We start from the raw sequence: 27,636 nt of genomic DNA on the forward strand, positions 1-27,636 counted from the left end.
CCCTCCCCTTACAGTCCTGGGCTGTTCGCGAGCGGCAGGAGGTGGGAGACTCCCGGCTCCAAGGTCAGTGAGGCTGTGAAACTCGGCTTTATTGCTCCAAAGCGGGGTTACTGCTAGAGCCAGGGTGGGGCCTTGTGAGCGGTGGACCCAGGGCTGTAGGTCGGAACCTGGGCACTGCTCCTGTGTGAAGACTTAATGGTAACTCTCTAAAGAAGCCGGCAGGGCGTCTGTCCTTGGCTGAGCCATCCTGCACCCAGGCGCAGGTGGCCATTCCGGGGGACAGCTGCGCTCGAGGTGCTGGAACCGTGTCAGCACCCTGCTTGCGGTGCCTGTTTTTCATAGTGAATCAGGACTTTTTCTTGATGGAAAAAAAAAAAAAATCTAAATGCCACTGAATTGGGGACTTTAGCCTTCAACTTCCTTTCCCTTGTAATTTCTAGAAACTAATTCATTGGTTTTGGGAATGGTTTCCCTCAGCAGCATCAAAAGAGGTGCAAATCAGTGACTTGGGATAAGCTAACTTAAAAATGAACATTTTGGAGCCCTGGAAAGGAGCTAATTACTGATTGGCCCAGTAGCTAGACCTGATTTAAATTGATTAATGTTATTGCTAGAGATTGATTTTTGAAATCACTAACCCATTAATAATGAGCCAAGGAACTGTTTTCCCCCCACTGGAGGTAAAAGTGCTATAGAATTGACCTACATGTGTTTCATCTCTGGCAAAGGACTGTTCTTTGCTTGCTTGCTTGCTTGCTTGCTTGGGTTACTGTCAGCCCTGTTCCTGTCCCTTGAGTGGGTGACATCTCTGCCTTTGAATACTCTGCTGGGTGTGGAGGGCGACATTCACCAGAACAAGGCAAAACCCTTTGGCCCTCCTCCGCGCTGCCCTTTAGACCTTCCCTTGAGCATTGCCCTGGCTCTGACACACACAGGGTCAGGTGAAATCACCAGAGGTGGCAGTTAATGGCCTCGTGACAAGGCTGTGCTAGTGTACCTGGTGGGCTGTTTCCAGAAGCAATCATGCTTCCTCTGTTTCTGAGCTAGTGTCCTTGGTCTCTTCTCTCTGTGCTCATGGAGAAGAACATGACCACCACCAGAACTTGGCAAAGGGGCTTCTTGAGCCTCCCAAGCAGGCTCTTACAGGATATCTGGGCGTTATTAGGCTGTGTGAGCGCTCCACTTCCTCTTCTGCTTTTGTAGGCACCTTTTCCAAAACCCCAGCCTTTAGAACTAACCCTTCTGTGGGTTAAGGCACTGTTCCAGCAAAGGGCACGAGCGTCACATGCACCCATGGACTCCGCCAGCTTCATGACCAAATCTTAGCCTTAGCCAATGGGCCAGAGGCCAGGTGAGTTTTCCTAAAGGGGTGGATGAGGAAAGTACAGGAAATGTGGGGTGAGGGTGAGATAAGGCATGGAGAGTCCTGGGTGTTCAGAGGCAGGAGGAGGATTGGCTCTGAGACACACTTTGCCCCTGGCTCAGAGGCACTGGGTCTCCATCTCGGCCACAGCTTAGAGAAGGAGCCATTTGTCTTCCCAGAGGGAATCACATGGGACCCTGCGTCAGCATTCTGGGAGTTCCTGCCCCTGAGCCAGGAATCCCACAGGGAGCCTGTCTGAAGGTGACTGCTGGAGGTCACACCCATTCCTGCCTGGGAAGCCACAAGGGCTCCTTTCCTTGCAGGGAAGGAGGGTCCCACTCCTTTACAGCATTTCAAAGGACTAGATGGTTCCTAGCTTCCTACTTTCTTGAAAACAACTTACCCTTGAGAGGCAAACCTGGTGATGGTTGTATGTCTTCATCACCAGGAGGCCTAGGAAAGACCTCTGTTTTACAGGGAAGGACCATAAACCCCTCTGCTTATGACTTTCTACTTGTTGAATTGAACAGGAATGCCCAAGGGTGCCTCTTAGGGTACCAGTATATCTGGTGATGGTGAAGTAACTTGAACTCTTTGCTCCCTTAGAACTGGGAAGGAAAGCCATTCTCTGCTGGCCACAAATGGCATCATAAGAATTTGTTCAGAGTGTTCTGTGGAGCTGGTCCAACCCCAAGGACATCTTCTGTTTTGGGGTGACTCTCTCTGGAGGGAAAGCTGACATGTGGTCCTCCCCTTGGTCTTCCTTTGCCCTCCAAGGAGCTCAAACACATGGACGCCATTTACAGCTGGACCAAAAATAACTCTGAGTCAGCAGAATGGTACCTACGGCATCTCCATCCAGGATACTCAGGACGACCAGGAGGCTCAGAATTGAGGCAATGACAGAACCTAAGGCCTCCACATCTTAGGATGTGACAGAACCAGACAAAACCCTTAAACCAGGACCCAGACTCCCAGTGTGCCTGCCTGAGACAGAGATACAGAGCTCTTGGGCACAGTGACAAAAGGGCTTAATGTGGTGGTTCTTGTTTTTTAGTGGAGAGGGCAAGTGTAGGAATACCACAACACTGTTGCTTTTGGCTGTGATCTTGCACCACATATAGAAATCTCCCTGGCTTGGAGCTCAGCAGTTCTGCCAGATATTAGCCCTATTGCTGTAAACAGTGCTTTTCAAATCAAGAGTCATGAGGTATTCCAAGTTAGGGAAGCTGAGGCAGACAGCTTCTGTGGGGTGAGGGCTAGAGACTACCTCCCTCCTCACCCCTGCAAGCCCTACTTCTGTAGGAGAGAGGAGAGAGGAGGGGAGGAGAGAGCAGAAAAGTCCATGCCCCATCTCCTCAGAGAAAGGCAGGCTGGCGCAGCAGCCCCAGCATGGCTGGCAGGAGCTTTGGGCACCTGGCGTCAGAGTGGAGAGGGTGAAGGAGCACCTGGGATCTGGGCCACTTCAGCAGAAGCCTGAGGACAGGAAAGAGAACAGGCTTATAACATTCTGGGACTCTGGGGGAGTCACATGCCCCGAGGTGACGATCCCGTGTCTAGAAGCTGCTGTGGTAAGTGCATGTCTGCAGTCTTGGGGGCCTGAGTGGAGGGAACTGTGGCACTCCCAGGTCCTAAACCACAAAGGTGGTTTCTCTCCAATTGCTGGTCTGTGCAGGGCTACCTGTGAGGTGCTGTGGTCTGCAAGGAGCCTGCGTCCAGGGCCAAAGACAAGCCTAGGTTCAAATGCCAGCTTTATCAAGGTGCTGACCCCAAGACCTGGGGCAGGTCCCTTAACCTCTCTCTGTTTTCCCCATCTACAAAATAATGCCTACTTGGAAGGATTGTTTCAAAGACTGAAAATAGTGTTTGTAAGGGCCTCTTGCATGATGCGTGGCTCATGGTAGGAGTTTAGTAAATGATAGTTAAAAAGAAAAAAAGACAGTAAGTTTTGACTGGGCATGCAGGGATGGAAAGGACATTCCAGGTGGAAGGAAAGACCGGGGTAAAGGGTCAGAGTCTGGAAGAAGAACTTGGGAGCCCAACTGAGTAAATCCATTTTGTGAACCCTGGTGCTGGTTTTCAGAGGATGAGCAGTGGATCGGAAAGTACACGATGGGCTCCTTCTGGAATCAAGTCTTGTCCTCAGATTACAAAATAGAGCAATTAGATGAAACACTTTAAACGCTAAAAATGTAAACTAAAATCAACATTCAGAGAAGGGGCAGACCAGTCTGGGATAACCAGAGTTGGCTGTGGGGAGAGAGTGATAGCTGTCCCATAGGCTTAGGGTCACTAGGGGGAAGGGACTCACATTTATTCAGTGCCTACTGTGGCCTGTCACTTAGTCCTCACAACAGCTCAGGGAGAGGTCTCATCAAGCCCATTATAGAGAGGGAGTTGCTGAGGCTCCGGTAGGCAATTCATGGGCTTCCCAGACCTAGCAGGGCTTGGGAATTGCCTGTGCAGTTTAGACAACATACATGTGACGGTCCCATTCTTGCCACTCATTCAAAAGATGGAGCCTGGAAATCTGGATTTTTAGCACACTTCACAGTTGATTTTTTTTTAGCTTTTAATTTATTTATTTTTGATCATAAAGGCAATCCATGTTGATTTTTTACAAGTGATGCAATACAGAATTCTATTAAGAGAAAATTAATAATCTGCCTACTCCAGGTCTGTTGCTCTGAAGTAATGCTTTTTGCAGTTTGAAGAATCACCTTTAGTACTTTTCTTGATGTTCTTATAAATATATGCAAATACATATATACGTATATCATTGTTACAAAATTGGAACCACTCATATTCATTACTCTGCAAGTTTTTTTCCCTTTTAACCTAAGACTATGGCAAGACATGCATCCAGGTAAAGTGGAGGCAGTTTTAACTGATTCTTTAATAGCTGTGGAATATTCCATTGTCTGAATGTGTCACATTTAATACAACCCTTCTCCCTCTGATAGAGAGGTTTCTTCTATGTTTTTTTTGCCACTACACATAGTGCTTCACTAAATATCCTTATGCCTCTCTCCTTGTATACTGGCAGCTCTATTTCTTTTTTTTTTTTAGAAATTTAGCCTTTTTTTTTACATTAAATTTATTTATTTTATTTATTTTATTTTTGGCTGCATTGGGTCTTCATTGCTGGGCCCTGGCTTTCTCCATTTGAGGCGAGTGGGAGCTACTCTTTGCTGCAGTGCACGGGCTTCTCATTGTGGTGGTTTCTCTTGTTGCAGAGCACAGGCTCTGGGCGTGTGGGCTTCAGTAGTTGTGGCACACGGGCTCAGTAGTTGTGGCTCGCGGGCTCTAGAGTGCAGGCTCAGTAGTTGTGGTGCACAGGCTTAGTTGCTCTGCAGTATGTGGGATCTTCCCTGACCAGGGCTCAAACCCGTGTCCCCTGCATTGGCAAGCGGATTCTTAACCACTTCGCCACCAGGGAAGCCCTGGCAGCTCTATTTCTGCAGAACAGATTTCCAAAGTGTGATGCCGGGCCAGTGGTATGCACATTTTTATGTTAATTGATGTTTCCTGGTTCACTTTCCAAAATGGTTGTGGTAGCTCACAGAGCAGTCTAGGCGATTCTGATCACAGCCAGGGAGAGAGGAGAGCTGCTCCCCCCTCACCTCCTGCCCCTAACTCTCCCAGCACTACTCAGCAGGAGCCTTTTAGGACCAAAAGAAGACCCCACCTTGCCCTCTAGCTTGGGCCTTTATTTACCTGTCTCCCCAAGAGCAGAATTCCTGACTTGGAGCAGCTAAGTGTAACTTGTCCTGCAGAAAGGCTCTTAGAAGACATCAGGGCTGAAGGAAGGGAGGGTGCCTGGGAGGAAGCTGCAGGCACAGCAGGGCTGTGGGCTGGAGAAGAGAACCAGGGCTGGCCTATCAGGGATACACATCCCTGCAGGGCCAGGCACCCCTGCTTGGCTGAGTACCCCACTGTGGACTAGGGGGCACCTGCGTCCTCAGGAGAGAGGGGGGCTGAGGGAAAAGGCTCTGTCTTGGCTGAGCAGACCCAGAGAGGCACTAGGAGACGGCCTGGCCCAGGAAGTGGCCTGATTAAGGTGCAGGACAGAGGGTCTCAGACAGAAGCATCCCAAGGAAGAAGCCTGCTGTGGACCCAGGCAGGCTCTGCAATTGCCCCCATACCCAGGAGGTGCGGGCTTCCTGAGTCTCTGGGGGATGCTCTCAATGTGTTCAGTAGGTAACCCTCCCTCTGTCAGAAGGAGCGAGGGAGCCCTCAGTCCCCCTGCCCTTGAACAAAGCCGGGTTCCCTGCTGCTGAGATGAAGGGAGAATGTTCTCAAACACTCTGTGGGCAGCCTGTAGAGATGACCTCCCAAAAGGAGTGCACAGTGATAGAGTAACAGATGTGAGCAGACGTTCAGCCCTTCGTAAGTGCCAGGCCCCGTTCGGATTTGCCCCTAGTAGCTGCAGGTGTTCTGGAATCTAGAATCCGTCAAGGTTGTCCCCACATCATGGGTTTTCTCTGGACCTTTGGGGACAGGCAGCCACTACACATCCTAGGCAGATTCAGCCCCAGTGTAATTCAACTCTCTAAATTTCAGGGGAATTATCTGCTATAGACTCTCCCCAGAGCCAAATTTGGATGAGTGACAGTGGTCCAGGACTCTATGTGCTCATCCAGAAGATTCTGGACCCAGGCATAGAAGAGGGGGTACAGTTAGCCTTTCTTCCTCTCTGCCTTTCTGCAGCATTCCAAAGTAGATTAAGTGTGGTGTGGACTGAGGGCAACGGCCATTCTCCCACCTGGAGGATGGCTGGGACGCAGCCGGCCATAGAGAGGCGATGCACCAGGCCTCCATAGTCATCTGTTTCTGCATATGGGCGTGCGGTGTCTAGTCACTGTTTCTGCTCTGATCTTTTGCAGTTTGTGTCCGGGTACTAGTCCCAGGGCAGGTGGAAGCAAGTAATACCTCAGTCTGATTAAGACCGGGCAAGCTCCCTCAAACAGTATAGCTGAGTGAGCTGGGCCAGCTCCAGGCCCTCCCAGGGACTCCCATGGGGCTCTGGTTCCCCTCGAAGAACACTTACCCTTTGCCTGGTAGTTGCCCAGGTCCGGTGCCGGTTAAGAGCATGGACTAGGAAAACAGACCACTGGTCTTGAATCCCAGTATTGCCACTCACAAACTGTGTGCTTTTGGACAAGTTATTTTACCTTTCTTTACCTCCATTTGCTCATCTGTAAAATGGGGCTGATAAGAGTATCAACCTCATGAGTCTGTTGTGAGGATTTAATGAGGTAATAACCATAAGCAAACAGAACCATGTGCCCAGCATATCGTAAATGCTACACGAGAATTTTCCCTTCAGACTGTGAGCTCTGTAAAAGCTGCCACGTAGTAGGCACTTAAATATTTATCAAACAAATAAGTAAAAAGATACCTATCCTCACCATCTTATCATCCTGTCTTGCCTCTCCCTCCATTACTGCCCACTGTGACCCCTCCCCACCAAAGCACATCAGTGTCATTCACGGTGACTGTGACCCAAACTGCCTGATGACCTCTGGAAGCCTGTGGTCACTGGTGTCCCTGGAGGGTGGAGGAAGCCCCGAGGGCACACCCTCTGGTTCCTCTGCCCCTCAGAGCTGCCCAGAATGAGGCCTGTGTGCTGGTTGGCAGTTTGGCCCCGCAGTTATCCATAAAGAGCATAAAGAACCAGAGGCAGCTAGAAATGTCTGGCAGCTCCATCCAAACATACTGTAATGTTATTAAATCTGATAAGTAAAAACAGGATCTTCACTTAAATAAGAAACTACTACTGAAACTCAATACATGAGATTTCTCTTTAGCTGTGTGACCTTTGGCTGTCAGTTAACCTCTCTGTTTTTGAGGTCCCTCATCTTTGACATGGGGCAAGATATCTGCTCCTTTATTAGTACTTTCAAGTGCCAAGTACTTTGCACTTGAAAAAGAGAAAGTACTTGGCACTTGAAAGTACTAATTTTCCCCCCTTTTAAGATATGAAGAGGATTTTTAATAATTCCACTTATTCTACAGTGAAATGGGTTGCTCTAGGAAGTGGTGAGATCCCCAGCACTATTGCTATTTAAGGAGGGCTGAAAGGAAAGGGATTCCTGCATTCAGGCTGAGCTAAATGACCTCTAAAGTCCTTTCCCACCCCAGTATCTCTATGACTGTTTGTTCACTCACTCATCCAGCATTTTCTGAGAACCTATCACGTGCGGGCCAGTGGGCTTGAGAACCAAGAAAAACTATGACCCAGTCCTGTGGTCTTTGGGTCTTTTCTCTTACACGTGCCAAGTGCCAGGTCAGCTCTCAGTGATGTCCATCCTTGACCTGAGCCCTGCTGAGCTCCCGACACCGTCCTCCCCAGTGTGTGGGAGAGGGAGATAACAAAATGAATGGTCCCCTTCCCTTTTCTTTTCTTTTTTTTTTTTTTCCCCTTCCCTTTTCTTAGAGCATTTCCTTTAGAAAACTTGTAAATTCTGTCTCTGCCCCTTTGAGATGGATTTAAATCTTTTTCAAAGCTAAGTAAGCTTCCAGCCAGCTTAACAACCCAGGACTGTCTTTCTCAAAGGCCTGGGAGCCATCTCTTTGAAATGTAAACACCGGGAAGATAGCACCCCAATCTCCCAGGCTCAGTGGTAAAGACCTGCTGTCAGAGAGATGGGAGCAGCTCCTTTTCCCTTTGGATAAAGGCAGTTAGCTAACACAAATGGCCACCCCAATGATCAGGTGAATTTAGAGTGAACTCTGTGTGACAAATGGTGCTGTCATGTCCTCTTACTTGAGTTACCTGAAGAACATGCGTAGGAGGGTCCTATCTGCACGGCTCTTTAAGAGGGTGAGATTTTGTTCTGTCTTTCCTGTCTCTTTAGCTGATGTGCATCACAGTCTGGTTTCATGCTTAGTCAATAATAAAGCTGTTTTCTTTCTCTCCTCTATCTTGTGGAGAGAAATTTCTGGGTGTCGGGAGACTTAAATTTCCCCAACACCTAGCACTTGCCCCTCATCTGACCCCTCCTTCCCCACCTACTGCTCAGTCCGAGAGGATCCCTGGAGGAAGGAAGGGCATGCAGTGATGCTTCGTCTGTTATCTGTGGGGCAGCATCTGCTGATCACCCCTGGAAACCGCCGAGGATGGGCTCAGTGGGCTCCCAGCGGGGCAGCCAGCCTGTCATGGCTGAGAGGTCAGGAGCCTGTGCTGGGCTACCCTGGCTCAGGGGCAGCTCACAGAGACCAGGAGCCTGAGCAGGGAAATGCTGAAAACCTGCCTACCAGCCTCACTCATTTGCTTTTATGATAGGATTTCAAAATCAGTGGCTGAAAGGGACGTGTTTAGTGTTATGTAAGTAGATTTTTTTCTCAAGTTTTGATCCAGGAAGCTAGCTCACAAAATTGATTCTATATTGGCTTGGATACCAGGTCTGGGGCTTCATAGCAGATTAAATGTGAGAAGTACTTGGGAATAAAGGAGCCAGGTTAGTAAGGTGCCTTGGAGAATAGCCCAGGGAAAAGGACCCATTCCCTTAGACTTACATGCATTTAAAAGGAGATACACAGGAGGCTGGTATGATATCCTCCTTCTGGAAATGAGGCAGAGCACTGTTCACAAATAATTATGTAAAGCCTGAGAAGAAGTGTTTACTGAGCAGCTACTATGTGCAAGGATCTGTGGCAGATGGGTTCCTGTCCTTGAAGATTTTACCCATCAGCTGGGAAGACAATCCAAACGTAGTGGGGAGTTCCCTAACATGACAGGAGATACAGGACAATTGAGTGCACCAACAAATGTCAAAAAAACTATGCAGCTCAAGTGCAAGTGAGTGAGCAGCCCATGAATGCTTTGGGAACTCAGAGAGAAAGCCATCATCTGAGGCTAGAAGGGCACAGGGAGATTTTGTGGGGACAAGGCACCAGGCTGTGGTCCAGTCAGACAGGGAAAAATGGAAGGCAGAGTCCTAGCTGAGGGGCAGTAAGAAGCAATACTTTTACTAAAACAGTAATAATAATTTTACTAGAACAAATTAGTGGTTTATTGCATTAGCACAAAAGTACGGACAGAAAACTGATATCTTAAAAAGTAATATCTATATTAGAATATATATATATATATATATTTTTTTTTTTCAAGTTGAGATTGTACAGGCTCTAGAGCTGTCAATCCGAATATCAGGCCAGCCCACTGGGTCCTAGGTGTTCTGGGCCCCCATGACAGTCCCTGAATGTATGTGCACATGTGCTTGTGTGAGCCTTCACAAAATTCTGAGTATGAGCTTCTTTAGTTGACATTTGCCTCTTTCCCCCCAAATAGATCAGGATTCCTCTCCCAGGGAACACTGGCTGCTGGTCTCACAGGCTGAGGGAAGCTGGCTTCTCAACTTCTGTGTTGCCCGTGTTCCTCTCCCCCCGGCTCTCTGCTCCCCCCATCTGCTCAGCTCTCTGATTGGCCCTGTTTTCTGGCCTCACATTGATTGCCCACTCAGTTGACACCTGCTCTCCCACATAGATCCTGGCAAAGAGAAGAGCAAAAGCCAAAGCCTTGACGTGGAGCCCACAGTGAGGGTGTCTGGATGCTGAAGCTTTTGTCCCTGGCGAAACACCACAGCTGCTCCAGCCCCTCATCTCCTCTCTCCATTGATCTCTTGACAGAACAGTTCAGTGTGTTATGCTAATACTAGGGGCATGGAGGGAATGAAAAAAATTAAAAAGCTTGTAAGGGAGTTTCAGATCTCTTATGCTCCAAACTTTTGTTCCAGTGGTTTCACACAATGTACTGATTTATAGAACTACCATGTGTGGAAACTAGGCAAAGCCAAATACCCCTTCGGTGGACACAGATTACCTCTTTCCAGCTCCACTTGTTTATGCCACATGTTACCATCTGTGCAAATAACAAGTCAAGTCTCTCCTGAGCAGGAATTTTAGCTGTAGATGGTGCTTATGTAAGATTGGGGCCTCCTGGGTAACAGAGGAATCTGTAAGACAAAACAATGTCCTGCCTGTGCAGCTTTTCAAAGACTAACTTTTAACATGCAAGAGAGAGTTAGTTTAGTCATGAGGAAAAGTGATTTCATTGCAAGCCTGGCTTTGGGTCTTTGGGGAGCATGGCTCAGCCGTTGCCAAATTACTACCCTGTTCAATGAGACCCTTGTTTCAGTCTCATACCCAAGTTTATCGATTGGGACCTCAGCAGAGAAATTCTGTGTCTCATTGTGTCTTGGAGAGAGAAAAACATAGAGTCAGAGAAACAGGAATTCTTCACCAAAGCTTTGAGTCTGTGTCAATTCTCTACAAGGAATCAAAGCAGGGGTGCTCTGAATTTCAGCTCTAGAATTGTTTGGCTTGCTGCCACCAAAGCCCCCACGGGATTATTACCATGAATCATGCATCACTGCCCGGACACCAGCATGATGTTAGAACTCTTGGATGTTAGTTAATATTATTATTTCCAGAAACTAAAATATGGATATGATGACATTTCAAACATTAATATTCTGAGTCAGACACCTACCCACAGACCACCCTCACAGAGAGGAAGACCTTTAAAGACCACCAGTGGTCAGTGGGCTGCACATAGACATCACCCCCTCCTCTTCCTCCTGACTCTACCTCTTTGGATTTATCTTCTCAAACATGCTGATGTGAACACCTATCAGTGCTAAAGCCAATTAAAGAAAGAAAAATAAAAATCAAGCTATTTGAGCCAAACTCAGAAGCCAACGCACTTCTTGTTAACTTAGGGCTGGCTTAAATTTTGACCCATATATAGTCTGGAAAGAATTCAGGCAACACTTCCTTTACTTTGGTGAGTTCTGTGGTAAAACTCATAGAAGACAGTACTGCCTCTCTGCTTGAAAAGCAGATTGGAGGGTGTGGAAGCAGATAAGACAGGTCTGAAAGATGCAAGTTAGTGTCACCTGCTGCATACGAGAGCCAGGAAGCCTGGGTGCTGTTCATTGAGGAACACTGACCTACTCTTGGGAGGAGATGGACACAGCCCAAAGTCTAGTAGGGAGCAAAGAAGTACATGTGATGAGATGCATGTTGGGCCATTACACGTCCCTAGAACGACTTTGAGACATGGCCCATTTATCTTGCCTGCTGATTACTAAAGTAACTCCTGTTGTCTTTACGATTGAGGGAATTGTTTTTAGAAATGACACAGAGGAAAGGCCATCTGATAATCTGATTTCCTGGGCTAATGTAGAAAAATAACTTCCTAATTTTTCTTCAAGGGCTTTGATGCTTTTAGTTGAGATGTTCTAATTTCTCCCTAGCTCAAAAAATGTTAAGTAAAGACTTCCAGGTGGGGATCCTGGAAGCACAAAGTTGATGGACCCATCCCAGTTCCCAAAATGCAATCAAGGAAGAAAGGGGACCTCAGAAGGCTCCTCTTAGAATTGTGCGTAAGGCCATGTCAACCTTGCCTTATTAGAGGAGTTTATCGTCTGCTGGGTAGCCCAGGTTTTCATCCCACAGCCATACTCTCAACAGGCTCGTTGCAGTCATCCAACCCACCTATGCTTGGAGAATCTTGTAGCAGAGTCTTGGTAATCTTCTAAATACAAGGGAAAAAAATTCCACCCTTCCTTTATTTGGGCATCACAGAGACCAATATAATGAGGGAGTACTAAGAATTACCTGCTCTATTGTTCTCCACTCAACGACCCACGATAAATAGCTCCCCACTGGGTGATGCTGTGGATTAATTGTCCATTCTGACCTCTGCGCAGTAGCAGACACAGCAGGGTATCTGATTTTCATCCCTGGTGATATTATATAAATATTTATCTTTTTAAAAAATATTTATTTATTTATTTATTTTTGGTTGCATTGGGTCTTTGCTGCTGCACGCGGGCTTTCTCTAGTTGTGGCGAATGGGGGCTACTCTTTGCTGCGGCGCACGAGCTTCTCATTGCGGTGGCTTCTCTTGTTGCAGAGCATGGGCTCTAGGTGCACCGGCTTCAGTAGTTGTGACTCACGGGCTCTAGAGCACAGGCTCAGTAGTTGTGGCGCACGGGCTTAGTTGCTCCACGGCATGTGGGATCTTCCCGGACTGGGGATCGAACCCATGTCCCCTGCATTGGCAGGTGGATTTTTAACCACTGCACCACCAGGAAGTCCCATAAATAGTTATCTTGATTTATACATGTTCTCAGTTTTGAAAGGTAGCTTGACTATGTCCCCAAGTCTGGTTGATAATTATTGTCTTAGCCCCTTAAAGACACCATTTCTCTGGCTTCCATTATTCATTGTTGAAAAATCAGCTGATGTTTTTTCTTTATAGATGAACTGTCTTTTCTCTCTGACTGCTTTTGATATCTTTGTTGCTGATATTCTGCAGTTGACTGTTATTTATGTATGTGTGGATTATTTTAATTTTGCTTGACTTATGTCATGCCTCTTGAATCATGGATTTTTGTCTTTCATCAGTTGTGGAAAATTCTCAGCCATTTCCCTTGAAATATGGCTTCGCTATTTTCTCTATTCTCCCTTCTGAGGCTTCCATTAGATGGGTATTTGATCTTGTCATTCTATCCTTTATATCTCTTATATCTCATATTTTCCATTTTCTTATTTACCTGTGCAACATTCTGGATAATTTCTTAAGATATATCTTCCAATTCATTTATTCTGTCTTCAGCTGTATTATATCCATAGTTCATTCTGGTTCTCTTTCAAATCAGGTTTATTATTAATAGTCTCTTGTTGCTTGCTCATCATTGTGATTCCATCACTTATTTCTTTAAACATTCCACGTAGAGCTAATCTATATTCTTGTCTGACAATTCCAGTATCTTCAGTCATTGGAGGTCTGAATCTGTGGCCATTTCTTCTGCTGACTCCCATTCATGGTGCCTCCTTGTGTGCTTGGTGATCTTTGACCAAGAGCCTATTGCTTGATCTTACTCTGTAGGAAAGCAGGGCCTAAAATGAGCATACCTTCCTCAGAGCAGATCTGAGTGCATTTCTGCTGGAGGGCTCCTGACCTTGGACCACCTTAGCCCCTTTCAAGGGTCCTAGCTCAACTGGGGAGTCTTAGACTCAATTCCCCACCTCCCTGCTGGTATCCAGACCTTAGTATTCAAATGGACATCCACTCTCAAGATAACCCAAACCTGAGCTCCGACACCAACTCATTTGGGGTGAGCAAAGTAGGAGAATGGTCTTTAGAGACTTTGCAACTGCAAGTAATGATTAGTCAAATCCATTCCACCTGCCTTCACCAATCAAGGTTGTCTTAAGACTAGCATCTCCACCAAGCAGCTCCTAGCCTAAACAATAAGATGTTTGCCTGAGTTATTTTCCAGGAACGTGGACTCAGCTGTGTCTAGTTTAAGCTGAGCTGGTTATAACTGGATAGGACCAGCAACCCTCCAATTGGGCATACATGGATGTCAGTGACCTTTTGACATAGGAGGGCTGAAAACTCCACCCTCAGAACCTGCAGAGGTGTGTAGCTTTATTACACCTGTGCAAAACAACAATTACCGAACCTTTTCCCAATCATCTTTCCCCACACTCCCAGACCACCCTGCTTCTTTGTTATCCCGTAAATACCCCAAGCCCATTGCTTTCAGGGAAGTGGTTGTGAGATTTGTTCTCCCATCTTCTCCCTTGGCTGACTTGTGAATAAACCCTCTCTTTGCTGCAAACCTTAGTGTTTCAGCGTTTTGGCTTGCTGTGCGTCGGGCAAAATGAAGCTCGTTTGGTAACAACTTACTCTATGTCTTACAAGCCCAGCAATGCATTCTATTCAGGGTCTAGTTGTGCAGTGGCAGAGTCCAAAAGAGCACCTGAGCTGTCAAGCAGCCAGATGTAGAAATCCTCTGGGTTTTTTCCCCCTATATCATATTAGTGGAGAAAATGGCAAGGACTGCAAGCAGTTTGACATTCTCAGTGTCTAAAAACTACCCAGGTTTTCCTAAGCAGTGTGAAGGGGGTGGGGAGAAAGGAAGAAAGAGAAAAACAAAACAACGAAACAGGCTAAGTCGCCTGCAGTTTTTCTCTTGCCTGTTGTTCTCTGTACTGTGGTTCAGGGCCATCCTGTGAGGCTAATTCTCAGCTTCTCTGGAGTTCCCTGGCGGTTCAGAGGTTAGAACTAGGCACTTTCACTGCAGGGGCCCGGGTTCAATCCCTGGTCGGGGAACTAAGATCCTGCAAGCTGTGCAATGTGGCCAAAAATTTTTTTTAAATAAAAAGTAATCTTTAGTGTCTCTGCTTTCCAGACACTCATCCAAGAGGAAGGATGGCCAGTACCTTCTCGAAGTTGCTAACTGGCCGCAATGCCTCTCTGTTATTTGCTACCTTGGGCACCAGTGCCCTGACTACTGGGTACCTGCTGAAACGGCAGAACGTGTGTGCTGAGGCCTGGGAACAGCACAGGCTATTCCCTCCAAGGTAAGTCCTCTTGGCTTTAAAACGACGCCAAAATGCTGGCCAGAAATATGCTTTCCTCTGCTGAAACTGTCAGCAGAGGCCCCTCTTTTTGCCTCTGAGGGTGACTAAATCAAATTGACTCATTAAGCACAGTGACCTGTGGCAAATCCAGGGATGTATAGTGTCATCATTCCTGCCCAGAGCTTGAGCTCTAGTGGAATAGTAATAACAGTCGGAGCTAACCTTTGTTGAATATGTGTAGGCGTGTTGAGCACTTTATGCAGAGTATTTTATTCCTCTTAGCGTCCCTTTGTGATGAAACGGAGGCTTAGGAAAATTAAGTAGTGCCCAAGTTCACACAGCTGGTGCAGCCAAATGCGAACCCAGGGACCTTGATTCCAGACTCATGCCTCACTCATGCTGTACTGCCTTCTGGAAAACGTGATGCGACAGCACTAATTTTAAGTATCAGCTTTTTTGCTTTTTATTTTTTTTCCGGCCACACTGTGCAGCATGTGGGATCCTAGTTCCCCTACCAGGGCTCAAACCCGTGCCCCCTGCAGTGGAAGCGTGGCGTCTTAACCATTGGACCGCCAGGGAAGTCCCTAAGTATCAGCTTTAAAGGACCTTGCAGAAGGGAAGTAGAGAAGTGGCATGAAGATGGACTGTTTTCTCCACCCTGGGGACCTTGTCATGGCTGAGACGTCCCACACTGGATAGAGCTGGAGTGGATGCTGACTTTAAGGGATTCCATATAGGCAGCTGTGCATGAAAGAGACAAGGAAAACCTGAGGTGTTTCTCAGAAACATTTACTGGCTTTCATGAGAATTAGGAACTCTGAGGGAATTACTGGCACCTACCATATACCTCAGGAATTCCTTATGTGAGATTTGAGCCTGTGGTGGTCTTGAATCCTCTATTCTTCAATCAGTACATATCCCAGGGTAAGATGGCACCCCCCATTTGATTTCTTTCTAGGTATTATTTCAACAAATATTTACTGAATGCCTGTTTCTATAGGCAGGCACTGTTCTCAACAAAGCAGATAGTCGTAGAGTTTGCATCATAGACAGAGGACAGATATATCAATGAATTTCTATGTAGTTCTACCCACAGGGTTTTTAGCCTCTATCACAGACCTAAGGGACCAAAATGTAGTTGTTGTAATTTACCAGAACTTCTGGGTATAAAAAAAAAGTCTACATACGATTTCAATTTCTTTTCTAATCGTTTCACTCTATTTCCTCTTTACATAAACATAAGCCACAGTCTGTGGGCTCCTGCAGCCAGCATAATGGACTCCTTAGGCAGGGCCAGGTCCATTCCTCTGGCTGTTCAGGGAACTAGTCTTTAAAATCTGGCTTACTTAAATCATGACCTAGCCAATTTTCCTCTGCCCACTGGCTGAAGAGAGCCTGGTGGAAGGATGGCTGGCCAGAAACAGAGCTCTTGCATAGGCCCCTTGCCTCAGGGGCTGCTCACTGAATACCCCTCTCCTCCTCATGCAGCGCAGACTACCCTGATCTGCGCAAACACAACAACTGCATGGCCGAGTGCCTCACGCCGACCATCTACGCCAAGCTCCGCAACAAGGTGACGCCCAACGGCTACACCCTGGACCAGTGTATCCAGACTGGAGTGGATAACCCCGGCCACCCCTTCATAAAGACCGTGGGCATGGTGGCTGGTGACGAGGAGTCCTATGAGGTAAAACTCTTGGCTGCCGGTTCTGTAGTGTGTGTGTGAGGCGTGCTCTGGGTTCTCTCTGTGGGACCAACTTGCTGTTTTCTCAGGAAGGGCGCCCATAAAGGGAAGCCAGCTTCAACAGCTGCAGTGCTCTCTGGAACAGTGAGGTCTACAGCTTCCCAGGGACAAGGTTTCCTTTGCCTGCTGCTCTAGTATTCCTCCCCACCGAGGAATGAGTTGCGTGACCCAGCTCTCAGAGCTTGTCATGAGGATGAATTAGTACAGAAAAAATAAAATCTTTTAATGTTTTTATTGTTTGTGTATTCACCGATAAGGCATTAGGAGATGATGTGTTTGTGGCTGAACTTTATTGAGGCTGGAGGATGGTGCCGTGTGTGTTTAGTTGGGGAATTACTGATTACACAGCCCCCTGTAGTCTTACTGAGTTCACTAAGTCTCTTGGAGAAATCCCAGGATCTCCGCATCCTCATCCTGGGTCAGAAGCACAGGACGGTTTGCTGCTCTGGAGCTCAGCCGCCACAGCAGCTTCTACATTACGGTAAAAACCTCCAGCCCATCTCCCTCAGGTCTGCCCCCTTTGCACCTTCTGTTGCAGGAGCTGAAGGTGACTCCCTGGGAAGGCAGTCATCAAGAGGAGGGAGAGGGCCGCCTTGAATAGACTAGACCAGCAGCTCACTCAGGGACGGCAGTGCCCACCTCTGGGCTCCCAGAGTCCCAGACTAGAGCTGCCTCCCAGCACCCACTCCCCACAGCTCCCAAAGCCTGCAGGGTGCTCTGTTTGACTTCTCTGAACCTTACTTTACCTAAAGGATGTTCCTGCAGTCTTTGGTGTTTTAAAAAGTAGATTTCACTTGAGATAGTTTGTGCTGGGGAAGGTCCTCACAGGGTGACAGGTCCCTGCTTTGCCTTAATTGCTGCTGTGCACTTTTCTTTCTATGCAGCTGGTTTTCCACAAATTTATTACATTGCTTAAACTCTAGAACCCGACCATCCTTTTTGACCACAAAACTGCTTAGCTTCTGAGCTGGCAGCTTCTTTTATCCCACAAAAGCAAGAGCTTCTGGAGAAAACCCTCAAATTCTTAAACACAAGATTTTCTTGCTCCGTCTGATGGCAGTGAACTTGGCAGAATCCCTAGGGAGGAGGTTACTATGACAGAGTTCTGTAGCCCTGCCCTCTCCCAAGGGACCAGGTACCTCAAAAAGGTTTCCTCTGGTATATGCGACCTACTAGTACTACTACTATTATTATTATTGTTATTATTAACCATCAATCCAGTCTCACACCTGTTTCCTGCATGGCTGCACTGAGAATTTCAGAGAAGGAGGGCATCAGCTTTGGCCCTTAAGATAAATAGGAATAAATGATGATGAACCAATTCAAGAGGAAACGGGAGCATTGTCCCTCCTGCAGGTGTTTGCCGACCTTTTTGACCCTGTCATCAAGCTGAGGCACAATGGCTATGACCCCAGGGTAATGAAGCACCCCACGGATCTGGACGAATCCAAGGTAGGCTCCAGCCACCTCTGTACCTTCCCATGAAGCCAGCACTCCAGAGTCCAAGGTGAGGACCCCTGGAGAGAAGGGCCCCTGGGTCAGATGCCCTTGAAAGCTCTGTGATGGCCCTCCCACACCATGCTCCCTAGAGGGCCACTGAGACAATCAGGAAGGTCCCAAAGTCTGTTTTTCTTACCTCCTACCACCAGCGTAGTGGTGGTCACTGAAGACTTTAGCCTTTCCCAAAACAATTCCTTTTTTCACCCCAAACCTAGCCAGGGTAGAGGATTGCAGACAACGCTGTGTGAAGTAGCTCCTCCCTTGACTTCCCTCTAAGACCCCTGCCCCCAGAGTTGCAGGATGTGTGCAGCGTGCACACGCGCTCAGTGCCCGGGGGTCCCCTGGTCAGCGGGTTGGAGGCCACTGTGGCCGTGGCGCTGCGGTAACCCCGCGCTCTGCTCCGCAGATCACACAGGGGCAGTTCGACGAGCGCTACGTGCTGTCGTCTCGGGTGCGCACCGGCCGCAGCATCCGCGGGCTGAGCCTGCCGCCAGCCTGCACCCGGGCCGAGCGCAGGGAGGTGGAGAACGTGGCCATCACGGCCCTGAAGGGCCTCAAGGGGGACCTGGCCGGCCGCTACTACCGGCTGTCCGAGATGACGGAGCAGGACCAGCAGCGGCTCATCGATGTGAGTGACCCCGAACCACGTGGGCTGCCCGGGGCGGAGCTGTGCCGAGAGAGCCCTGACCCACGCGGGGCGGTCTCCCCCGGAGCTCAGGCCCCCGCTCTGGTTGGGAGCTCGCTGGGGCTTCAGGCTGGTCAGTCTAAGGAAGGAAAAGCAGGCCTTAAAAGCTTAGGTCAAAAGTGGAGATGGTCTATGGATAAAGTCTGCCGAGGAAACAATGGGATGGTGGGTTGCCATTGGTGTGTGGGAGTGAGTGGAGGGTCCCCGGGCTTGTTGATAAATAGGAACAATTCGGTGTGGAAAACCCCGTCTGTGCCTGGAGGATGGTCTCCATTACCACAATCAAAGTCCAGGAAGCTAGGAGCTTCTGGAAAGGGAATTATCCAGGTGGAAGGCCTGCCCTGACTCACACTGGAGCTGGTCTCTGGGATTCCTGCTGCCTCCACAGGGTCTCCATGGCTTCCCTCTAACACTAGGGTAGACAAAACTCAAGTCCCTTCCTTTTTTCCCTGTAGCAAAGTTGAAACAGAATGGCATTTTCAAAAATAACTTTAAACTCCAAGGAAAAGCGGAAACAAATTTCTGTCATTTCAGAAGATGTGATGCCACAAAATATGCCCCATTTCCAAACCAGGTGGGCAACTGTATGGTCTAGAGACCTCAGTCTCCTGGTCCCCTCCTCTGCCTCAAGTAGCCACTTCTGGTTTCCAGGTTAAAGGGCATGCTGTTTCCTGGGCAATGATAGTCCATAAGCCTGGCCTGGCTCAGGTCTCCAACCCCTTCCACTTAGAGACTGTAGATCTTCCTGTGTCCTCTTTATTTCTGACTTCAATGTAATATATGGTATCCATATTCATATTCTTACTGTGTGCACACAGTATTTTGATCTGATTTTGATCTGCACAGTAGCATATTGTAGTTAGAGGCATACTTGGGAGTCATACAGGTCTAGGTTCGCATCTAGGCTCTGCCTCTTTCTAGCTGTGATAGGTTTCCTCTCTCTGAATCTGTTTTCTTTTCCTACCAAATAGAATGATTACATTTACCTCAGAGTGTTGTTGTGAGGATTAAAGGAAATAAAAGTACATAGCATAGAGCCTGGCACATAGTGAACATTAAATGAATGGTGACTATTTTTATTTACAGAGAATTATTTTACATCTCTAATATTTTTTAATGGAAGGAATGATAATAATAAACCAACAATGCTAGTAACGTGGAGAATGCAGCTGTATAGAACACTTTTCAGGATAGCACCCCTCACTCACTGCCCACTCTGCCATTGCATGGGGTTGGCGCTGGTGGGGTAGACACACTCCGTAGTGATTAAGGATCTCCATCTGGGCTAAGCCAGCGGTTTTCAACCTTAGCTATACACTGGAATCACCTGAAAATAACTGATGTCCAGGCTGCACCCAATAACAAGTCGGAATCTCTGAGAGATGGGAACTGGGCATTAGAATATTTTAAGCTCTCAGGTTATTATAGTGGGCAGCCAATGCTGAGAAGCACTGCCTGAGAGACCTCAGCCATTATTAGTGAGTTGAAAGTTGACCACCTGACGCTTGCCATCGTGTCTGATCTCATCAGTTTCTTCTTTTTGCTTTGTCCCTTTGGGCCTGCAGGACCACTTTCTATTTGATAAGCCAGTATCCCCTTTACTAACTTGTGCTGGGATGGCCCGTGACTGGCCAGATGCCAGGGGAATCTGGTATGGACATAGCATTTTCACATTTGCATTGTGTGCAGACGTTCTCCTTCAGATCACTGCTTGTCCTAACCTGAAGTTGCTGTGACCTGCGCTTGACAGCATGCCCAGCTTGAGCTAAATGGAGACGATAGACTACTTAGAAATTGGGGTGTGTGTGTCTGTGTGTGTGTGTAATATATAAGTATAATGATGTTTCCAAATGTGCGGGAATGTTAGCTGTTTTGCATGAATTGTGCATGAGAAAAAAGACTTTATTTTTAAGAAAAAATTAGCTTCATATTATTTGACCTCCCAGAGAATCTGTTTCATGACATTAAAACAAAAGAGCAGAAAATGAAAAGTAAATATTGAGGATTTAAGCAAAACTCTACAAGGAAGAGTGGCTATTGAGTGTACGCGTATTTTATCTTGGCCAACAGTCCTCAGGCCACTTTGATTCCTAAACCTTCGTAAGTTATTATGACACTATCCAAAGGAGCCCAGATCAAAGTGTTTGGGAGCAGCTGCTCAGTGGGGGTGGATAGGCAAGATCTATACAGCAAACATATGTGAAATGTTCTGCATCCCAAACATGTTGAGCTGCAGCTAAAATCTTTTTTTAAGTGCCACAAGATTTTGGTTGAATCTATTAGGAGACAAAACACTCTTGTTGGCGTCAAAGCAAATGTTATCATGGCTGAATTATTGTCATCCTAGTCTGAGCAATGAGAGAGATTATGTTCTTGTTGGGCGAAAACATGACATCTTTGAGGGTTGGAGTTGGTCTTACTCTTCATTCTGTCAAGGTAACATTATTTTGCAGTACTTGTTCAGGCACAGTTAAGAGATTAGGACCATCTAAGGAAATGAGGAAGGTGAAATGAAGCAATCAAGCTACAGAGGTAATGGGAATTTTCATGTGTTGAAACAAATGTAATTAACACTCAACACTGTATTTCTCTCTTCATTAGGCATAATAATGACAAGACATTTCTCATCTGGATTAATGAGGAAGACCACACCAGGGTAATCTCTATGGAGAAAGGAGGCAATATGAAGAGAGTATTTGAGCGATTCTGTCGTGGACTAAAAGAGGTAAGATGTCATCAGAGAATTCTGAATATTCACTAAAATAAAATCTCTTTGTTTTTCATTCTTGAAAAAAGATACTATGGTGACTTCCAAGATGGGGCTAATTTTTTCTAGGGATCATGGCACTCTTTTGTGGTGGGACTTCCAGGGCAGTGCTTCAAAAAATAGATGACTTTTTTTTGTTGTTATTAGCAAGCTCCTATGCTTCCCTTCCCAATGCAGGATGGTTTAGAGAAGTCTGTGGATCATTAGTTATTTTCTGATTTCTTTAACAGAGATCTTGGCTGTTCTAAGCATAGGGACAGTATAGGATGCACCTATGTTCATATGTGACCTGACCACAGCCGTACTTGATGAGAATTCCTATATTCTCCTACTATGCTCATGTGGAAAAGAATAACAACTGACATTTATTGAGTGTTTAGTATGTGCTAGGTACTGTGTTCAGTGCTTTACATGGTTCATCTAATTTAATTGGACCATTTTAATATTGTGATAGAAGAAGTTTAATTTTCTATTAAAGAAGTACTGCAGAATGAAAGAACGAAATTTTGCCATTTGCAGCAACATGGATGGACTTGGAGGGCATTATGCTAAGAGAAATATCTGACAGAGAAAGACAAAAATACTGTATGATCTTACTTATATATGGAATCTAAAAAATACAACAAACTAGTGAATCAAACAAAAAAGAAGCAGACTCACAGCTATAGAGAACTAGTGGTTACCACTGGGAAGAGGGAAGTGGAGAGGGGCAATATAGGGGTGGGGGAAAAAGGGTTATTACGGGATTATATGAAATCATGTGTGTGAAACTTTTGAAAATTGTAAAGAACTATAGAATTTAAAGAATCTTTCATTCAATAAAAATAAATTAAAAAAAAAACTGCAGATAGCTTTGCTTTTTCCTTTCCAAAAAAAGAATTAGTACTATAAATTGACCTAAGTTTTATTCACGGCAGACAAGCAGTACACACATCTTTCCCTGGTGTTTGGGATGTGCTGAGTGAATGGATATCTGAGAACGTCGTCATTTGTTCCCTGTCTTAGGTAGAACGCCTAATCCAAGAACGAGGCTGGGAGTTCATGTGGAACGAGCACCTGGGATACATTCTGACCTGCCCTTCGAACCTCGGCACAGGATTACGGGCTGGTGTCCACGTTAGGATCCCAAAGCTCAGCAAGGTAATGTCATGTAGCCAGTGGCCCTGTTGGGTTCCACCGGGATGGGTTCACCTGGGACTGCTTTGTGGAGGGAAAAACATCACAGCCCAATTCCTTAACCCTTAGTTTCTGCACTAATGAAAGAAAATGACAAGAAAAGGTTGTTTGTCTCAAAAACACTTGTATCCGTAGGATAAGAGGTTATGGGCTATAAAAAAGGGAAGCGGCTTCAAGAACAAGAACTTTATTCTTTTTCTTAAAGATTTTTTTATGTGGACCATTTTTAAAGTCTTTATTGAATTTGTTACAATATTGCTTCTGTTTTATGTTTTTTGGTTTTTTGGCCCCGAGGCATGTGGGATCCTAGCTCCCCGACCAGGGATCAAACCCACACCCCCTGCGTTGGAAGGCAAAGTCTTAACCACTGGGCCACCAGGGAAGTCCCAAGAACAAGAATTTTAAATTCTCCTTCATATAACAAGTCGGGATAGACAGGCCGGCTGCTCCACTCTGCTCCCTGGCCTGCCTTCCCTCTCCTCTCTCTCCCAATACGGAGGTTCTCAGACTTGGGCCTGCAGCAAAATCACCTGGAGGCCTGTGACAACACCTGCAGCACTTGCATTTCTCACAGGTTTCCCGGTGATGCTGATGCTGCTGGTCAGCGAGCTGCACTTGGAGGGTCACTGCCTTAGAGCGTTGTGCCCTTAGCGTGGTCACAGTCAGGCCTCACGCTCTAGCCTGCGGGAAGGCGAGAGAGCATGTGGGTGTGTCCATGTAAAGATGTAAGGTCCAGGCCTGGCAGTGGCACCCTTCACTTCTGCTGGTTCCATTAGCAAGAACCTAGCCAGTGGTTACTTCCCCAGCTCTCCAATGGAAGAAAGGAAAGAGGATTCTGGTGGGCAACTAAGAGTTCTGCCACAGCACACCAAGTGAATCAAATACTTTAAAACAATTTTAGAAAATGTGCTTTCGGCCAAAAAAAAGTATGGTAATATTTGTTATTCAAAATTCCAATGCTAAGAAAATTATTTTTTAAAATTTTTATTGGAGTGTAGTTGCTTTACAATAAGAAAATTATTTGCTGTGATTTAGTGTCATGATTTTAGTTATAGCAGTAACAACTGTTATATAGATGAATAATAAACTCACCAAAGCTGGCATCCAGATGCCAAAATAGCAGTATAGAAGTTAATGACAGCTCTGCTACCTTCTACCTGTGTGTACTTTTAGGCAAGTTAATTCCTCTGAGCCTTATTTTCCTCATCTGTGAAATGGGGGTAAAAGCAATACCTTCCTCATGGGATTGTTGGTGTAAGTTCCAGCACAGGGCCCTGGCACATAGTAAATATATGCTTAATAAATATTAACTGTTATTACTTCTCATTATATGTCTTTTCTAAGTGTGCCAAGGATGACGAATCAAGTTTGATTCTTAGGACACTAAGTATTATCCTTTGTCCCAGGATTCGCGATTTTCTAAGATCCTGGAGAACCTGAGACTCCAGAAGCGTGGCACAGGTGGCGTGGACACTGAAGCAGTGTCCGATGTGTATGACATTTCCAACATAGATCGAATTGGCCGATCAGAGGTAACGTCTCTCTAACTTTCTGAACACGAACTAACAAAATCAGCCTGGAGGAAAAGAAGCAAACTCAACAGCCTTTCCTTATTCACAAAATTCGAGACCTCCTCTTTGCCCATTGAGTCCTGAGTCATGTTAGCATTTCATTCTGTAGTACTTTTCCTCCACACATAAAGGTAAGCACGATGTAAGCTGAGAATATATAAGCAAGTGAAGGAATTCACAGTGGGACTGTTGTCACCTGCCTGCCCCCAGAGCTGTTCCAGCAATCCTGAGCAGCAGGAGTTCTGTTATGCTAAAGGACAACAGTCTTTTATCACTGTGAGTCAGAGAACACGTGTGTTCTCTCTGAGGGGCGTGAAATAGTGGATTTTCTCTTGATTCCGGATTTCCTTTGGTGAAGGTCACATACTATCATCTTCACGTTGGCATTTTTAGATACTTGATAGTTTGTAAAATTTTATGTTTAGGGCTAAAGATGGCAAATAAGGTATGCATGAGGTATGTGTAAGATTGTGCTCATCAAATAATCCTTAGGATTCTGTGAATACATAGGATAAATGGGATTCATAAACTATAGGTAGGCCTGGAGTGATGCATGAGAAAAAGCACAAAGAGCGCATTTAATGAACATGCAGCAGAATCCTAAGCAAATCCTGATCTCAGTAAGTCATCCCAGCTTATCTGGATGTGGTCCCATTGAACGTATTGTGCCCATCATTAATTTAAAAGCCGCTTATAAAACTCTTAATAACTCAGTGGCTGGTTATTAAATCTGTGGATTATTGGTGCTCTTTCTTCTTCCCTGCCATCTTTTGCATATTTCATTGCCGGTTGGTACTCCTACCAGTAAACTAAGGAAAGGAAAGGAGAAAACACTCAAAACAATTAAATCAGCTTGAGTGCTACCAGCTCTGGTAAAGTATTGATACTTGAGGAAGAAGCAGATATAAATACTACATCTTCTGAAATTTGCTGAATATGGTGTAGTGAATAAAGAAAATCTGGGTCCTAGCCCTGTCGGCTTCTAATATTAACTAGATTTTTAATACTGGAAAGCAAAGTACTCATCATTTTTAGAAAACTGTTAAGTCAATAAGTGATCATCTGTAGGAGCTAGAAAAATTCCCAAAAGTGTTAAAAAAACAAACAAACCACTTGTTCAACCTAACAACCCTGAGATAACCATTGTGAACATTATTCTAAATTGCCTTCCATTCTTACAATTATTCAAAAAACTTTTTTTTACAGAATTTAGTATTACAACATATTTGATATAACACAGCTTTTCCCAGTGTATTATAACATGAGCATTTTCCTATAATTTTATAATTCTTCAAAGAATATAAAATTCTTATTTTATAAATAAGATATATATAAATATTTTATAAATAAAAGATAAATATAAATATTTAAATAAAAGATAAATATAAATATTTTATAAATAAAATTCTTATAAAAGAATTTTTATAATTCTTCAAAACATGTTGTTTAATGACAGCATAGTAAAGGTGGTCCATTATCTACTTAATATCTCCCTGATTATTTGAGATTTTGTTTGACTATCTCTGTACATAACTGTATGACCATCTCTATACATAACTCTAATCACAACTCTGATTAGTTAGTTAGGATATATTTCTAGGAAAGGGACTCCTGGGTTAAGGATGAGGGTCCCTTACTTATGACCAAGTTTCCTACCAGAAGATTTATACCAAGAGAGTTCCACAGGCAGTGAATGAGAGACCCATCTCACCACACCCTCATCAACACTGAGATAGGTCAGTTAGCTAAGTAGAAAATCAGTGTTTCTTTTATTGGTAATGACTAGCTTTCTGGCCCAACCCTTTCATAGGGCTTCAGTTTCCTTATGCATGAAAAGAAGTGGGGAGTGTACTAGACTCTGTCATGCCTAAAGTATGTTCAGCTGTAACACTTAACCATCTCTTCCATTATTGCTGTGCATTCTTGAGTTTTATCATGTATTTTAGTGCTGTCTAGAATTAACTAGTAATTCCTTTCTGTCTTAGTTTGGGTCCCTTTAGGAGCAGTGCAAATAATTTGTTTGCGAGGTGAGTCCCAGGGAAAAATTCATAGGTAGATGTCCTCTAGTTTAAGAAAAACCAATATTTGTAAACAAGAGTTCTAACATATATTTTTTTAAAGCAGGAATTTTAAAAAGTATATCAGTATAATTCACAGTTTCCTTTAAGTAGCACACTTGCCTGGTACAATACAAGCATTATTTAATTGCCAAACATTTGGGTTTAAACAATTTTCAGAAAGCCGTTCATTGTGTAAATGATAATATCTGAACTATAGCATGTTTAGTACTCAGGTAGCTTAGTGGAAGGTCAGAATTCAGATCCAGGTCAGAGAACATCACAAGGGTGTCACTGTGTAGTTTTACTTTTAGACAAACTGTTATTTTATAACAGATTGATGGGGGAAGAAGTGTCTGAGATACAAACTAATGGTTTTCATATTTTTAAAAAGTCCTTACACACAAAGTAGTAACTCCATCTTAACTACAGAAAGATTGAGAGAAACCCTGTAATATCTCCGCTCCCCGTCTCTGACGATAACCATCAGACACCTCTGCTCCCATAAAACATTAGGGAAATAAAGAGAAGAAATTGTTAAAGTCCATGCAACAGGGCAAGTTCTCATTTGTCCCAGTATTGTTCCTATTGATCAAAGCCTTGCATGTGTCTTCTATGCAACTTAATCTTTCATCTTTTTCACTGTCAAAGGTTGAGCTTGTTCAGCTAGTCATCGATGGAGTCAATTACCTGGTGGATTGTGAAAAGAAGTTGGAGAGAGGCCAAGATATTAAGGTGCCACCTCCTCTACCTCAGTTTAGCAAGAAGTGAACTTTCCCTTCCTTAATTTATAAATAATCTGTCTGCTGGTATGACAGACATAAAGAAATTTCTACTCTGAGAGTTTTCGTAGACTTGGAAAAATGTAAAACTGTAGGTCCTGTCTATCTTTACAATAAAACTCTCCTTAATATCTTTGGTTTGTTTCTCTGATTTTTTTTTTTAATGCTACTGAGACGGGCAAACACATCCAATTACAAGTAGTAGGAAGTAAAAATATTTTAGGACAACGATAAAACTAATATTTGTAAGGCCACTTTCACACAAATGTAGAAACCCTCCAACTATCTAGATGCTACTATAGTCAACCCTTCAACCAATCCCTACAGACACCACTGGAAAAGAGAAACTCATATAATCAATTTTCTGGCAAGTAGATCAAGAGAAGCTTCATTTCTCTTGAAAGTGTGGAAATAAAGACTATACAGATGAGGACAAACAGAGACTGTAGCAGAGGCTATTTAGGGCTTGCTATAGCAAGGGAATCAGCCACCATCACCTGCTTGAATTTGGCAGAAACTCAAAGGCAGGCATAGGAAAGCTTTCTGGTGAAAAAATGGGTATGCTCGAGTGTGATCTGAGCAGGGTGGTAGGCATGGGGAAATTG

The 27,636-nt window shown here is 45.2% G+C and overlaps 1 protein-coding gene across 1 annotated transcript; it reads left to right on the plus strand.

Annotated features, from left to right (window-relative positions):
* Positions 1–27,166, plus strand: CKMT2 (creatine kinase, mitochondrial 2). Its single transcript, XM_036847601.1, has 10 exons — positions 1–63; positions 14,578–14,749; positions 16,238–16,436; positions 17,850–17,945; positions 18,400–18,621; positions 20,244–20,329; positions 21,280–21,403; positions 22,451–22,585; positions 24,028–24,153; positions 26,901–27,166. The coding sequence occupies exons 2-10, from the start codon at positions 14,598–14,600 to the stop codon at positions 27,018–27,020; spliced, it is 1,260 nt and encodes a 419-aa protein (XP_036703496.1). The 5' UTR covers positions 1–63; positions 14,578–14,597; the 3' UTR covers positions 27,021–27,166.
* Positions 27,167–27,636: the final 470 nt, after the last annotated feature.

Source organism: Balaenoptera musculus, chromosome 3, assembly GCF_009873245.2.
Source record: "Balaenoptera musculus isolate JJ_BM4_2016_0621 chromosome 3, mBalMus1.pri.v3, whole genome shotgun sequence".
NCBI lineage: Eukaryota > Metazoa > Chordata > Mammalia > Artiodactyla > Balaenopteridae > Balaenoptera > Balaenoptera musculus.